Genomic DNA, 16,775 nt, shown 5'->3' with positions numbered 1-16,775 from the left:
CTTTTCCCTCTTGGTTGGTAAAAATGAAAAACAAAAATCTTGCAAAAAATAATAAATGGAATTGTTTGCCTTGTGATATAATATCTTTGGGTATTATCTGCAGACTGTAGCAACTCCATACCATTATATCAACCCAGAAGTGTGGGGTCTGTCTGCAGCAAAATTGTGAGGTAAGCAAAATTGGTTTTGGCTCTCTCCCCACCCTCAGCCTTTTGACCTGTAGTGTCTTGACTTTACAGAGTCCTCTAGATGCTTTCCTTTAACCTATCCTGTATTTATTTTTCAAGTAGGGTTTTTAGTTCTCTTTATTTATGCTCTCATTCTTCAGAAAAAATGTTCATCTCATCGACTGGTTTGTGATCATATGAGAATGGGTCTTAATTTGTTAATGTTTTATCACTTTCTGAGTAATATATTTACATTTAACGAGAATTTGAGAGACAGCAACTTAATACAAAAGGGATAACTTTTTAATAGTAGGGATCCTAGATCCTGTGACAAGTTACTAGATGTTGCCAAGATTGCCAGTTACCTCCTCCAGCATGTCTTCTCGCCTTCTTCCTCAGTGACAGAATCTTGATTTCATTTGAAGTGATAATGCTCCCAGAACAAAGAATGCTACCAGTCTCCTTTGAAGCTATGTTTGGCCATATGACTAAGTTCAGGCTTATGACGTGTAAGTGGAAGTCTCCCTAAAAGTTAGGGGGTGTGCGTTTGTGGTGTCCAGCTTCTTTCTGAAGCCAATCTAGAATGTAGACACGATGGCTAGAACTAGAGTTATCCTTGACCATGAGGTGACCTTGAGGATGAAAACTACATACTGAGGATAGAAGAACAGAAAGATAGGTACATGGGTCAGTTGACTGGACAACCCAGATTATCTACTTCTACTTTGTTTAAGTTACATCATTTTAGGATTTCCTTTCATATGCAGCTGAACTTGACTTTAACAGTAAGACAAATATCTTTGGGTAATCAGGGCTTTGCAGATTTTTGAGTTGATATAACTGATAGGCTGATTCTGAGAAAACCATCACTGTTGGTTTTTTTTTGGGGGGGGGTTGATGTTTTTTGGTTTTTATTTTTAAAACAACAGCATGTTTTATTTTTGTCATCAGAAAACACAACAATTAAGAAAGAAGAAAAAACAATTTTAAATGACAAACCTTCCAGGAATGTGTGGGGTAAGCCAGTAAAGGAAACTACAGGATATGGTAAAACGAAATTATTTTCTGTTACTTATTTACAAAGTATTTAAAGCCACTGTTGGTTTTTGAGGGACAGAAGTTCTTGGTCTCTGAGAGCATATGAAGAATTCTTGTTCTCCTGAATCCTTCTGAAACGAATTCTGTCTTACACTTGCTTAATTGTTTAAAAAGCACAGTTTTTATCATGCCAAGTATTTTGTAAATGACTAGACAACAAAGAGGATAACCTATTTTCTATCTGTCATGCCATAGTTTCTAGCAGGTTTCTGGGTTCTTCATATCTTGTTGATCATATTAGTTTAACAGTTACCCTAGATTGACATGCCCTGGTAAGAAGAAACTCTCAAAAAGAGAAGTAGTTTGGAGGAAGAGGAAATATAGAAAGGTCAACCACAAACCATTCTGATTTCAGCATGATATGATTTAGCATAACCCAAACATCGAAAGCTGTTATTGGGAACATTGAAGATTTACATCACGGTGGCTCACCAGATACACAAGGCTGGAGCAATATTGCTGTGTAGAGACAACCCCCATCCTTAAGAAAAAATTTCGGTGGACACAGTGAATTTGTGAGTTGATAGGCGACATGGATCATTTGCAAAATAAACAAGATCAAATCCTTATGTTTTATTTCTAAATAGTCGCACTGCTGCTTTTTTACTCTGTACTTCAGCAGCTCAACTATGGCTGGGGCCTGTACCCTAAATCCCTTGCCCTTGGCAGGTGTCTTGCTTTTGGCTCACTGGTGACTGATATGAGTGTGAGCCTGAATTGTGTTTTAGAAAGCAACATCTCCATAAGACCAGTAGAATTACTGCTGTCAGTGGAAAATTCAGAATGGCAAATGATAGCATCAGCAGAGAAGGATAAATATAAACAATATATTAATGTCACTGTCAGGCAGAGATCATCTCAGGACTACGGAGATATTGGGTTTTTTTTGTTGTTGTTAGTTTGTTTTGGTTGAGGAATTTATTGTGGCTTGCTCTATTTCCTTTGGTTCATTCTGCCTCTCTCTTTCTCAACCCCCTTTAGCAAGGATGATAGGACTGAGTGTGAAGTTAAGAGAACGGAAGAGAAGATAGACAATGGAATACCAATTTCAAAGCAGTAAGTAGACAAGTGACTATCCAGTCATTGGGTTACAAATGACAGAACTGAATATTGATCTAAATAAATGATCAATGCAGTCATTGGGTAAGGAGCTTTCATGCAAATTGATGAAAGATAGTAGAGGAGACTTAGGAGCAGGACTTTGGAATGCCAGGGACAGTATTTTTTGTGTATACATTTATACCTGTTTTTTAATATGGAAATACTTTTCTTTCTTGTTAGGGAACAGCATTCTGTCAGCAAAATTAAGCCCCAGAATTAAACTTCTTCAAAGAAGGAAAGCCAAAATGAAATCATTTTTAAGGGTATAAATAAAATAGATCCACGCATTTCCTGACAGCCTGAATGAGAAGGTCCATATTTATCTCAGTAAGCTTTCAGCGTTAGACTCTAGGAGCCAAAGTGACAGTTTTGGATTCAGCCAGACAGTGAGCCTTATATATAAAGACTCAAAATAGATTTCCCTTGCCCCTATTCCTGCCAAAGAGCCATTTTAGGTGTGCTGGAAGGTGCTGAGCACACTAATGCATAGTGTCCTTATGCTGAGTGGGAGCAATGGATGGTTTTGCCTTACCTGACTTTTCTTGATTGGAATTTAAATCCCCAAAGAATCTGAAAGGTAATATGGTATTTCTTGTGATTTCATGGCAGATGTGCTTTTTGGCATTTTTTCTTTTTTATGCATAGAATCATTGAAAATTGAGATGGAAATGCCAAATGCCTGCATTCATATAATGGAAATAATTGAGCTGTGGACAATCATCTATGCTTTTGATCATTCTGGGATTAGAGGAATTCCTTACACTTACGGAATTCAACTGTGTCAAAAGATGAGGAATAAAAAAATGAATTTAAGTAAAATGAGAACTTGTATCCTAAATTTGAACAGAACTCAAGGCCAGCTTTTTGTAATAATATTCTGACTGGGCTTTGTAACTGTGCTCTTTTACAGCCTCTTCTTTTTCTTCTATCTTCTTCCCCGTCTTCTTTCTCATTGGCCTCAATTAAAACACACACACACACAACATCTAAAGGCCACGTATATGCTTTAGATATGGTGCCAGGTTCTAGACAGAGCAAAATGGGAGAGGATATGGGCCCTTTTCTTTTAGAACTTACACGTTAAAATCATATGTAAGGAGTATGTGCATTGAGTGATATACAGTCAGCTCTCCATATCCGTGGATAAAAAGCATACGGAAAAACCACTGCAAAAAATAATACAACAATAAGAAATAATACAAATAAAAAAATAACAACTATTTGCATAGCATTTACATTGTTAGGTATTATAAATAGTAATCTAGAGATGACTTAAAGTATAAGGAAGGATGTGTGTAGGTTATATACAAATACTACTTCATATTATATCAGGGACTTGAGCATTCGAGGACTTTAGTATCCATGGAGGTCTTGGAACCAATCCCCCACAAATACCAAGGAACGACAGTATTAATTTATACAGGCATAGAATGAAGTAGAGAGAATTTAGATTCCATGTTTGGGCAAGAGGAAAATGGGATTTGAAAAATCTCTTCAAATCAGTGAGAGACAAGTCTGTAAAGGAGATGGGATGACTGGACAAACAGAGCATGAAACTAAAATGCCTGAGAAAAGCAAGAGTGGTAGGTAGGGTAGTGGCAGGAGAAAAGAGATACGAGGTGGTAGTTTAAGGTGCTTCGAATCAGGATGTTTTGAATGCGACTTAGGCCTGATCCTTAATGTAGTAAGTAAGTAGCTATTGTAGACTCTCAGGAAAGGAAATGGCATTAATGAAATCTGTGAGTGAAAAATAAACTTTGTCTATAAGCATTTTATGTTAGTTTCCATCTCCAACCTGGGAACTTCAGCAGGGAGGAAGTTGTAACAAATGATCTAAGGAATAATCCGGTGGGGAAGGTTTAGAAGAGAAAAGACTTGGCAACAAAAGAGCTGGAGTGGGTGACAGGGATACATTGTAATTACTGCAAGGTCTCTGGCTTGGGAGGTCAGAGTTACTTTGATGTTGCTCTTTGAGGAGGCTGGGCTTAGGGAAGGGTGTAGGGAAGAGAGGCAGCTGTAGCCTCAGTGGGGTCAATGTGAGGGAAGTGTAAAGCATGAAATAAGGAATCTCTACACAGGATTCATATGAGGGGTAAAAATTTGTGATGAGAGAGGTATTATACTTTTTCCTTTCCAACGTAGCCTGGGCCTAAATTGAAGTGACAGACGAGTGTGTTTGGATTTGTTTGTTTGCTGTGCTGTTCCCTTCTCCCCGCACCCCCCCTTCTAAACATGTGATAATTTGAATCCTTCCGCCTCCTCCTCCTCTTGTTCTTCTTTTTTCTTTTCTTTCTTTTTTTTTTTTTTTTTTTTTTTTGCTCTGTTACCTGGGCTGGAATGCAGTGGCGCCATCTCGGCTCACTGCAACCTCCACCTCCCGGGTTAAAGCGACTCTCCTGCCTCAGCCTCCTGAGTAGCTGGGATTACAGGCATGCACCACCACGCCCGGCTAATTCTTTTTGTATTTTCAGTAGAGACAGGGTTTCACCATATTGGCCAGGCAGGTCTCAAACTCCTGACCTTGTGATCCGCCTGCCTTGGCCCCCCAAAGTGCTGGGATTACAGGTATGAGCCACCGTGCCCAGCCTTGAATATTTATTTAAGCATGCCCTTGTATTTTTTTTTTAACTCATTCTGGCTCATTAAGAGGATCACAATTTCCCACTGTGAAATTATTTGGAGGTTGAGGTATCTCATTTGAGCAAGAAATGCTTCCTGAATTAAAGGAATGTGAGTAGGAACTCTGAGTCCTAAAATGTGATACGGAATTATCTATACCTCTTAGAGTGTGTGTCTGTGTGTGTGTGTGTGTGTGTGTGTGCACGCGCATGCACACATGCACACAGCATATACAACTGTAGTGAGTTGTGTATAAGTTCCTATGTTAGGGCTTATGTATTTTGGGTGTCTCATCTTTCTTTGGAAACAGGGAGTATATTTTCTACTTCATTTATATCCCTCATAGAGCATGGTATATATAGTATACTATAGACTGCATAAATTTGAGTATCTCAGGAATTTAAAATTATTGGCTGATCTACAGGGAAATGCAAATCAAAACCACAATGCGATACTACCTTACTCCTGCAAGTATGGCAGTAATCAAAACATCAAAAAACAGTAGATGTTGGCATGGATGTGGTGATCAGGGAACACTTCTACACTGCTGGTGGGAAAGTAAACTAGTACAGCTACTATGGAAAAGAGTGTGGAGATTCCTTAAAGAACTAAAAGTAGAACTACTATTTGATACAGCAATCCCACTATTGGGTATCTACCCAGAGGAAAAGAAGTCATTATACAAAAGAAATACTTGCACACGCATATTTATAGCAGCACACTTCACAATTGCAAAATCGTGGAACCAACCCAAATGCCCATCAATCAACCAGTGGATAAAGAAACTGTTTTTTTAATATATATATATATATATACACACGTATATATATGCACATATATAGACACACATATGTATACACACATATATATACACGCATATACATATGTAATATATACATACATATACACATATACATATATACATATATACACATATATACGCATATATATATACACACACATATATATGATGGAATACTACCCAGTCATAAAAAGGAATGAATTAATGGCATTTGCAGTAACATGGATGAGATTGGAGACTATTATTCTTTCTTTTTTTTTTTTTTTTGAGACGGAGCCTTCCTCTGTCGCCCAGGCTGGAGTGCGGTGGTGCGATCTCGGCCTGCAAGCTCCGCCTCCCAGGTTCACGCCATTCTCCTGCCTCCGCCTCCTGAGTGGCTTGGTCTACAGGCGCCCGCCACCATGCCCAGTTAATTTTTTTGTATTTTTAGTAGAGACGGGGTTTCACCGTGTTAGCCAGGATGGTCTTGATCTCCTGACCTCGTGATCCTCCCGCCTCAGCCTCCCAAAAGTGCTGGCATTACAGGCTTAGTCACCGTGCCCGGCTGGAGACTATTATTCTAAGTGAAGTAACTCAAGAATGGAAAACCAAACATTGCATGTTCTCACAGATACGTGGAAGCTAAGCTATGAGGACGCAAAGGCATAAGAATGATACAATGGGCCGGGCGCGGTGGCTCATGCCTGTAATCCGAGCACTTTGAGAGGCCGAGGCGGGCGGATCACCTGAGGTCAGGAGATCGAGACCATCCTGACTAAGACGGTGAAACCCTGTCTGTACTAAAAATACAAAAAAAAAAAAAAAAAAAAAAAAGAAAAGAAAAATTAGCCGGGCGTGGTGGCAGGCGCCTGTGGTCCCAGCTACTCGGGAGGCTGAGGCAGGAGAATGGCGTGAACTCGGGAGGCAGAGCTTGCAGTGAGCAGAGATCGCGCCACTGCACTCCAGCCTGGGTGACAAAGGGAGACTCCGTCTCAAAAAAAAAAAAAAAAAAAAAAAAATGACAGAATGGACTTTGGTGACTTGGGAGAAATGGTTGGGGGGGGCAAGGGATAAAAGACCACAAATGGGGTTCAGTGTATACTGCTTGGGTGATGGGTGCACCAAAATCTCACAAATCACTACTAAAGAACTTATTCATGTAACCAAATACCTCCTGTACCCCAATAACCTATGGAAAAATAAATAAAAAATAGAAAAATAAATAAAATAAAATTATTGGCTGATTTAAAAAAGCAATGTTAAAAATGAGTAGTCTTATTAAAAAACAATGATAGAAACATCATGAAGTTCATATAACCTCAAAGTAATTTCATATCTTTTACATTTTTCTATTTCAACTATAAATTAATGCTTGTTATGATAATTGAAGTACTCTAAAACAATCAGATGTCTTCTAAATCATCAATCAAAAATATTTTCAGTAATGTGCATTGTTAGATATATTTTATTGTGCTCTCATTCTGTGAAAATTGGTAATCTAAGTATGGCATATATGCTAATTACCAATTAATGACTGGCTAATCGCAACTCAACCTTGGGCAAAGCCATTTTCTATGGATTTACTCTTTAACCACTTCTTTTTCCTTCCCCTTTGCCCCCTTTTCCTTTCCCAAGCAAAGTATGGAGTGATTGGGAAGTAGGCCCTTACCTTTTCTTTCAGAAAGTGGTATACTGCTAGTTCCCTGTGATTTGGGAGGGAAAATCCCATTTGATTCCTCATCTCAATAATTTCCTATGATGCCTGCTTCTGTGAATGGTATTTATGGGTTCTTGTTTTTTAGACAATTGCCTTGGAAAGGTATCTAGTCAAACACTGATATAAAGAGGAGCCAGATGTGAAGGCTATGGAATGTTGAATTTGTCCTAAGTTGAGTTCCTGTTTATAGGAGGAGAGCCTGAGACCCTTTTTGCTAGTTTAGCTTTCTCCTTTGCTGAGTCTGCACATTTGGAATATTTTAGTGTTGGCCTGCTATGACTCACTGCCTGTCCAGCAGCTTAATTGATACTTCAGCAAGTTCACAATATATCTTTCATATAATTAAACACTGGGGCTATGCACAAAAGGATATGTTTTTAATGCATCAGTTATGAAGACATTTTGTCATCAGCCCCTTATTTCCACTGTCTTAATACAGCAGAGTAAAATATGATATTTAGGTATCGTTATGCTTTGCCATTTTCTACTTCCAAACCTGTTGGGTCCTCTCTGGAAAGGGAGTCTTATGACCTACAGTCAAACAAAGTAGGTCAGATAATTTCCTTATGGCCAGCTTTTACACAGAAAAGCAGAGGAAAAATCAGAGTGATATTTTTAGGTTTAATGGCTGGCTTTGGAAAAAAGGGGTTCTGATTTCTATGACACGCCTTGAGGAAGAGGGATTCTAGCTTTTATGGCTAGCCTTGGGGGGAGAATGGGACTGAGAGACTGGCAGGTAGGAGAAGGTCAGAGAAAAACTGTTGCTTCTGAGGCCTTCATTTTGGGGCATTGTTTTCTGAGCCTCAGCATAGTCATCTATGTTTAACGGGTCTGCTCCATTTCAGTTGCTGGGAATATTCTCAGCAAACACTTACCCAGTGTGTTCAGCAGCAATCAGGCTGTTGGTGATAATGTAGAAGTTTATTAGAACATGAAGAGAGGAATTACCTACAAGTAATTCTGGAGAGCTGGCTACCAGGGGCCAGATGCCTCATAGGCAGAAATTCATAGAATAGCATGCATTTATTATATGTTGCCAGCTGTTTAAGCATTTGAGCTCAAACCTCCTATTAGACCCTCCCCAGCATGCGGGCCACCCACCAGTTACAAGGCATGATGACACGACAGATGACTCGTCCTCCTTGGTAGCAGTATGGATATGGGTAGTAACCTAGTAAAGGTTCACAGACGCGGCGGCAGTAGCGGTTGCCTCGACGGCAGTAAATACAACAATAACCTCTCTCATCCAGCATGGGATCAAATTCTATTCCATTTTCAGTCTGAAAGAAGAAGAAGCCAGTGTTGGGGGTGGGAGAGGAAGGTTCACTAGCAAGAGTTCTCACCAAGCAGGGGAGAACTAGAAGACTGTATGAGTTGGGGGCTTGTGAGAAATTAAGCTCCTTAGCCTGATCATGGAGATATATCTGCAGAGATCGAGATTGATTTTGAATGAGCCTCCTGGAGATTCCAAGTTTCTTAAACATTTTTTTTTTTTTTGTTAAAGCCATGATCATTCTCCTTCCAATGATCGTGATCTGAGGGGTAGTAAGTTTTGTGAGGGCTCTTTTTTCCTCCTCTATCAAGAGTTTACATAAACATAACTCACATAGTCATTTATTGGAAGTTCTTCCTCACTTGCTTGTCTGGCGTGACGGGTCTTCTCTACCTTCACTTGAGGGACCACCCACTGTTCATTTTGTTCAATCCCTTTTTTTTCGTTGGCAGGAAAGTGAAGATCTTCTCCCTCCTCCTCAAAGTCTTGTAACTCGGAAACTAAGATAATAAATGCAAAGTTGTGATGCAACTGCTTTGCAAATGTTCCTGAAAGAAGTGCTTGGGAGAATAGCAGTTGGGGATAGAGATTTTCATTGTGTCTTCTAACTGGCATCGTTTAGGCATGGACCACTTTTCCAAGCTCTTTCAGCTGATATTTTAGAGTAGTTTCCAAAACAAGCCTGATCATTTCTACATACACAAACTTCTTTGCTTCTTTGGCATCAAGCATTTACTGCTTTGCCTTAATAGCATACTAAATTAAAAACTGAGGACAAGGGACTTCTGTATCTCCTACAATGATGATTTTACCCATGTAGATGCTCAATAAATATTTCTTGGTTGCCTGAATTGATTTGACATCCTCTGTCTTCCCACTTCCCTTATGTTTCTTGTCTTAAATTTTTTTTAAACTTTCTGTTTAGAAATAATCTTAGATTTATGGAAGAGTTGCAGAAATAGTACAGAGTTCACATATTCTTCACCCGGTTTCCCCTAATGTTACTTACATAACCATGGTACAATGGTCAAAAATCAGAAGTTAGAATTGGTACAATGTTATTAACCAAACTACAGACTTTATTCAGATTTCATTAGTATTTCTACTAATTGTTCTTTTTCTGTTCCAGCATCCAGTCCAGGATACCACACTGCATTTAGTCACCTTTTTAATGTCTCTAAAGAGTACCCACAGATGCTTACACTGGTGAGAATAACCTCTCTTGGGTAATAGAGTAATCTGTGCTGTGCAGAATGAGGGAGGCCAAATTCCATGTTAGCTAAACAGACTAAGACATCCAGGGGCCTTTATTTTCTCTATGGGCTGACTGGAAGTTGAGGGCTGGACTCTTCTCCTCTGGACATCTAGCCCTCAACTATTTTTATAGTAATTCCTAAAACAGCGACAAAGAAATTTGTATTGCAGTGATTGTCCTATCTTCTAAGGAAAATGCCACCATTTGACATAGGGAATCCTTCTTGACAGCAGAGCATTGTTTTTGCCCTTCTCTCCTCTATTCTTGGGTTGGACCCACAGTGGTTTGAGCAATAGTCTGGTATACCGACTGCAATGAATATAGATGTGCAAAGAAAGACAGATTAGTTTTTTGCTATCACTAGTCACATTAAGGTGGTGTTACCTTTGCTGGGATATTTAAAAGCCTGTCAACATTAATTTATCTGATTTATAACTTGGCTGTGAAAAATTCCCTCCTCACTGGCAGTCAGCATATACAGACTCATCCAAGAAGATATAAACCGATCATTTGTTTTCCTAGAAATGTAGCCTCTAAATGCTGGGAACATTAAGCTGTTACTGTCTTACAAAATAGGAGGAGGATGAGAATAACAATGTCATACCTGATATTAGAGTGGGATTGATCCAATACATGGTCACGTTATCACAAATCTCCAGAATTTTGGAATTTTTAAGAAAATCTCGGTTTTCAATAGGCTTTTCTGCTGGGACCCAAATCACTGACTGTTCAAAGAAAGTTGTGGTAATTTCTTCATTCTGAAAGAAGAAAGTAGCTTAGGGTAGGGATTGGCAGAGAAATTAATAGAACAAGTGAGACATTATGGGATGCTGGAAAACAATATATTTTGAGTGTAATAAGTTTAATCCTAGGGCTGCTGGTGAACTAGCTCTGTGCCTTGCATTCAGTGGGTGCCCTTTGGGGAGTTAACAACTGATCCTTCCTCCCTCCTGGGTCTAACAGCAAGGCTGCTTACTAAAATAGGAGCCTTCTCTGTTACCATTTCACTCAAAGTCAGAAAGGCGCTTCATTATTTTCAGGGTGCCCTGGGTCTGTGTATGTCTTAACTTGAGCTTCTGGAACCCTAAGTGATTTACATTTGTTTTCTTTTTTATAAATACATTTTGTTAGCCTGCCTTATTTTAGGTTTGCCTCTTGGATGGCAAGCAGGATTTGACCTGAAGCTGAAAAAACTCCTATAATCCAAACTGGTGAGATCAATTCAATAACAATGTAATCTAATATTTTGGTTTTACAAGATTTGCCTGTTGATGGTAGCTAGTTATAGTACAAAAGATGTCCTTTTATGTTTTAAAGTCAAGTCTCCAGTTTATGACTTCACTGGCCTTCCTACTATTGCATTCCTTTCATTGTAGATGCTTAGAGTTTATCTCACAGAGTGTTTTTCCTTTAAGCAGCTTTTTTTATATTGTAGAGGATGCCACTTTCTCTTCAGTTTCTAGTATTGAGGTAATTGTGTTGTATACCTAGTTCTTACGAATTTCTCCCGGAATCATTTACAATTCTAAAGTCTTAGCACCTTTGTCCTTGAGTCTGTAACGACCTTGAGATGCATTGAAAGGAATTGTATAAAATAAGGTTGGTATGCTGACTAGCTTTATTAGCAAAATCAGGGCTATTTATATACCTGCTCTGCATGTTTAAAATACACATGCCATGGATACAGTGTGGAGGGAAGTACAGAAGAAGGTTTTTGTCATTCAGGACCACAAATTTGTCTCATTAAAAAAAATCTGTGGCGTGAATATAAAAAACAAGATTTACGTGAAGGTACAGTATTCTTACTATCATGAAATGAATATTTGCGTTATTTAAAATATTTGGTGAAATTAACTGAAGACTAAATTAGGGCCAAAATGAGACATTATGAGCCTTTGCCTTTATTTTTTATTTGTTTATTTATTTATTTTTTGACACTGCGTCCTGCTCTGTCATCCAGGCTGGAGTGCAGTGGCGCAAACTCGGCTTACTGAAACCTCCACCTCCCGGGTTCAAGCCATCCTCCCACCTCATCCTCTTCGGCAGCTGGGATTACAGGCACACGCCACCGTGCCCAGCTAATTTTATTTTGTTTTGTTTTGTTTTAGTAGAGATGGGTTTTCACCATGTTGGCCAGAGTGGTCTCGAACTCCTGACCTCCAGTGATCCCCCTCTTCAGCCTCCCAAGGGGCTGGGATTATAGGCGTGAGCCACCGTGCCCCGCTTCCTTTGCCTTAATCTTTCAAAAAAATAAATCCTATTATATCACTTCCGGTTCTCATTGCTGGGTGGCCTACTCAAATGCTTACATTATTTTCTGTATGTAATCGGCATACGTTATTGTGTATAGTAGCTTTTTAATCCTATTGATTTTCCTTTTATCTTACCATTGCCTTCTATAGTCATTCCTAATATCCTGAACGTTGATCTATTCCTCAGATGCATCTAACTCATGCTTACTTTAAAAAAAAAGTCTCCAAACTTTGTCACTACAGTAGACCTTGGGAGCAGAGCATCATCTTTGGGAGAACGTTCTTTGTTTTCTTGGAAATTCTAGTAACAAGGGTCTGTAACTTCTCTGGCCCCGAGGAGACCAGTAGCATGAAAGAGTAAAGTGGGAGCCAATGACAGCTCTAAGACTTGGGTAAGGGAAAGAAAAATAGTCCTCCCCACCCACCGCCCCCAAATAAAGAAAAAGGTAAAGGAAAAGATAAATGGGTTGGTGAGAATCAAGATGGAGGGAGCTGGGTAGGAGAAAAGTGGAAAAGAACAGGGAGAGAGAGAAGAAAGAAAGAGGTTTTTATAGTTTATAGAAAGATCACTCTGCCATGGCTGGGCGTGGTGGCTCACGCCTGTAATCCCCGCACTTTGAGAGGCCTAGGCGGGCGGATCATGAGGTCAGGAGATTGAGACCATCCTGGCTATGGTGAAGCCCTGTCTCTACTAAAAAAAAAAAAAAAAAAAAAGAAGAAGAAGAAAAATCATTCTGCCATTGCCATAATTCCACTTTAGATTTGCCAGCTAAGCACTAAACCAAACCAAACCAATGTTTGTTTTTTCTTGCTATAGTGGGGATATGCTGTCACAATAGGACCTTAACTGAGATCCCCCTTCTCCTCCCACTAATAAAACCATACTGTAATTATAGACAAAATATCAGGGAACAATAAAGAGCCTAAAGGCCTTACAGATAGTTGTATTTTAGGCAATAACATCCATCTCCCATTAGGTTTTAAGGGGCCATTCAGTGATTTCACCAGCACCCTAGGTTGCCTTACTTTTGTCTAGCAGGGTGTTTTCAGAGAATTTGTATCCCATTGCAGTGTTCACCTTCTTTGCTTTGCCTTTCCTACTGTGGTTAAATGTGAATTATTCCATTAGCAGCCCAGCATAAAATGGTAAGGTGAATGAACCACAATCTTTAAAATAGGTGAATACTGAAGTGTGACAAAAGTGGCAAGAACCCCAGGTGGCTTTGGAACTTTCTTTTTTAAAAACGCTTTATCTGAGGCAAGATTGATTTTCTCTGGCTCATCCCTCTTACTAGAAATCTTTGGTTTCAGAGAAAATCAACATAATGTTAATGGGTGCCCGGGTATAAAAGTATAGCATTGCACCTAAAATTATGCACTTGAGTTTTCTGAAAGGCCTAAGTTCAAGACCCCAATCTGCTACTCACTAGCTGTGTGACCTTGAGCAAGTCACTTTTTGGCTCTGAGTTCTAGTTTCCTGATCTGAAAATGATGATAATAATGGTACCTATTTATAAGGTTGTTGGAGAATCAAAGAAAAGTAAAGCATTTAGTACAATGTTTGGCACATAGCTAGCATCCAATAAATGATGTCTTTTGCCACCACAATTATTCTTCTTACATACCTCATCTATTTCCTCTTCTGGTTCAGAAAATTCAGGAATCACTTTAATCTGAGTTTTGATAAAACATTTTTGAAGACCCACGAAGTAGATGCCAGTGTATCCCTATAAAACAGACAAAACAACAATAAAGCTTCCCAAAAGAGCCACTATTAGTAAGTTCCATGATCTGTTGGGGTCCCAGACTAGCAAAATTTGAATTTAAATGGAAAGCTAGAGGAGGCTAGCTTTCCATTTTAATTCAAATTTTAGATGGAGGCTATTTTTAACTTGACTCAACTGCTCTAATATTTTAAGTGGAAAGTCTTAGGGGGAAAACATCCAACTTACGTTTTTAAAGTCGTGTACTTCCAATGTTTCATCAGTGCCATTTCCGCTTCTGAATATTTCAGTTCTGGTCACAGGATCAATTTCCATGTAAATCTTCTTCTTCTCTCCATTGCTGTAGAAAGTGTGCTCCATGTCATAGGTCTGGGAGAACAGAGGAAAACAATCTCTAAGATACTCAGTGTGTCCCTAAAGTGAGGTGCTTTTTGGCGCTGGAGCTGATATGGGGATCCCTTCAGAGCTGGTATTTTGAATTCAAGCCAAGCTGCTGAGCTAATTACTAAGAATTCCAACAGTTTTCTTGGCAGCCTTGACTAAACAGCAAATGATAGTTTGCAAACCAGCCTATAAAGTATTTTCTCCTTGTGTTAAGCTGAGGGATCACCTAAAACCTATGCTGCTTCTTTAGGCTACCACTTCCGTTTCCAAGTGCTAAGTAATCACGACCCCTCCCCCTACCTCCCCCCCCCCGCTCACTGCCTTGCCCCCCCCCCCACTGCCCATGAAATTTATTAGGGCTTGGAAAGAGATTTGAATACACATAAAATGGTTAAGTGTTTTTTGTCTTCTTATTTATCCAGGGCTTTAATATTGCCACAACAGCCTTGAGTCTATTCGTTTTAGAATCTGGAGACTTTCTCCTTGCCAATATTAGAGCCCTACCCTGCTTTGTTTGCTTCCTTTTGCCCCTTAAACTCCAGGAAACATTTATTGCCTTCCCTTAGCCTTCTCTTTATACGGCAACCAACCCCACCCAGTTTATTCCTGGGTTCTGTTTCCCAAGCCATATTCAGTTGTTTTCAAGTTCTGCAGATTCTTTTGTGTATATGGAATTAAGCCAACTGAGCCAAGTGTCCTGCATTAAGTAACGTGGAGCCTCCCAAGAAGAAAGACTGCTCATCAGGTCTTTCTTGAGTGGCTAAAACAAAACCCCAGATTTCCTCCTGCACTCTAAAAGAGGCAATTGTATTTCTAAAGACCAAGAGGACCAGTCCCATATGGCACTGCAGTTTAGGAGTAAGCCCATAACTTATAATTTTAGGACATATTTATAGGTAGAAGCAAATAAGCATAAAGGAATTTGTTATCTGTCACAAACCAGGCCAGACCTGATGATGCCTTTTGGAAGTCTATCTTATCTCTGTCATTAGGAGACCTTTGTTTATCGAGTTTCTCCATGTTCATTTTTCCTTATGAAAAAAAATTGGGAAACTAAAAGCCTGAAAAAGCAAGTCTTCTTCAGAGCCCACATTGCTTTCTAATGATACGGTTCCCAGTGGCAGCCTTATAGAGAACTTACACCAGGTTGGGTCGTTTTTTAGTCTCTGCTGATGCCATTGACTGAATGTTAGTTTAACCTGGTCAAATATTCACCAACTCAACTAGAGAAAAACAAATTGGAACCATTTGTAGAAGCAAGTGTTACTTCAAGGGTGACAAGTCTAATGTAGCTGCTGAAGAGAAAAACAAGAGACAATGTCATTTACCTCTTGGTAGCCCTACAGTGCCTTGGACGTGGTTGGAACCTAAGTATTTGTTGAATAAGTTTTCCCCACCAATAGCACATCCTTATCTTCCTAAAGAGACATTTTTGAGTATTGGCAAGGTGTTTTTAAAAAATCATTTTAAAAGTGAAAGAAAAACAATACTTAGAACTCTCCAGCAACTGCAGAGTTAACTCAGGAAGTCTGGCCTGGTTTGTGATAGGTAGCAAATTCCTTTAGGTTTGTTATTTGCTTCTAGCAATAAATATGTCCTCAGTTCCAGCTCTGCAGCCAGCTTGAAAAGAGAAACTTCTACCTATGGCAACAAATTGAGCTCTCAGTCTGTCTGACCTAAGTAGAAAAGGGAGGCATCCACTTCAGATCCAGTCTTGTCAGCTCTCCCAATGGGGGAATTTTGTTAGAAATACTATCCATTTTTGAGACAAATGTTGATGCCACTAGCCATTGGGGGCTGGGGTGGGGTGTTTATTTCATCAGTAGCACCACTGATGGATTATTGTATGGAAAAATGAGGTTAGAGACTAGGGGATGCTGGAACACTGCCTACCTGGGCGAAAGAGAAAATACAGGCTGTATTTTCAATCACTGGTAGAAGACTATGGAACCTACTGGTGACATTTAGAATTTCAGTGTGCTTCTGTGGAATGAGTTTTCCTGCACTGTTGGCAATGCACTTTACTTGGACACCTTGCTAGATGAAAACTATTGGAAACTGCCAAGCTCAGCAGATCTTGATTATTTTCAACATTCCTGCAAAGAGTTTTTTTGATAGGGGAGAAGGGGTCCATTCTGATTGTGTTCATTAACCAACTTGTTGGCTTTATGTTAGTAATGATAAGTTACTAGAGTGGGAACAGAATGACTTCGTTTATGTGTGAATCCTTGGTAGGGGGTAGGAGTGGGGAGCTGTATATTCACCCAGACAGAATTCCACTATCAAAGGTGTCCTTTTGGAACAGACTGTTCTTCGTCTAGGAAGATGATGCTGGTGGCCCACTTTGGACTCTTTGGAGATGGGTATGAGCAAATCCAGACACACTGTCTCGCCTGGGTCCCTG

General features: G+C 39.5%; 1 protein-coding gene across 1 annotated transcript; it reads right to left on the bottom strand.

Moving 5' to 3' along the window:
• Positions 1–7,814: 7,814 nt before the first annotated feature.
• TNMD (tenomodulin) lies at positions 7,815–14,622 on the bottom strand. The gene is made up of 5 exons (XM_002831880.2): positions 14,216–14,622; positions 13,889–13,990; positions 10,616–10,769; positions 9,090–9,256; positions 7,815–8,763 (listed from the first exon to the last, which is right to left on the bottom strand). The coding sequence occupies exons 1-5, from the start codon at positions 14,345–14,347 to the stop codon at positions 8,554–8,556; spliced, it is 765 nt and encodes a 254-aa protein (XP_002831926.2). The 5' UTR covers positions 14,348–14,622; the 3' UTR covers positions 7,815–8,553.
• Between the last annotated feature and the right edge of the window lie 2,153 nt (positions 14,623–16,775).

Source organism: Pongo abelii, chromosome X, assembly GCF_028885655.2.
Source record: "Pongo abelii isolate AG06213 chromosome X, NHGRI_mPonAbe1-v2.0_pri, whole genome shotgun sequence".
Classification (NCBI taxonomy): domain Eukaryota; kingdom Metazoa; phylum Chordata; class Mammalia; order Primates; family Hominidae; genus Pongo; species Pongo abelii.
The sequence above is the reverse complement of the archived record's forward strand: the minus strand, read 5'-3'. Positions and strand labels throughout refer to the sequence as shown.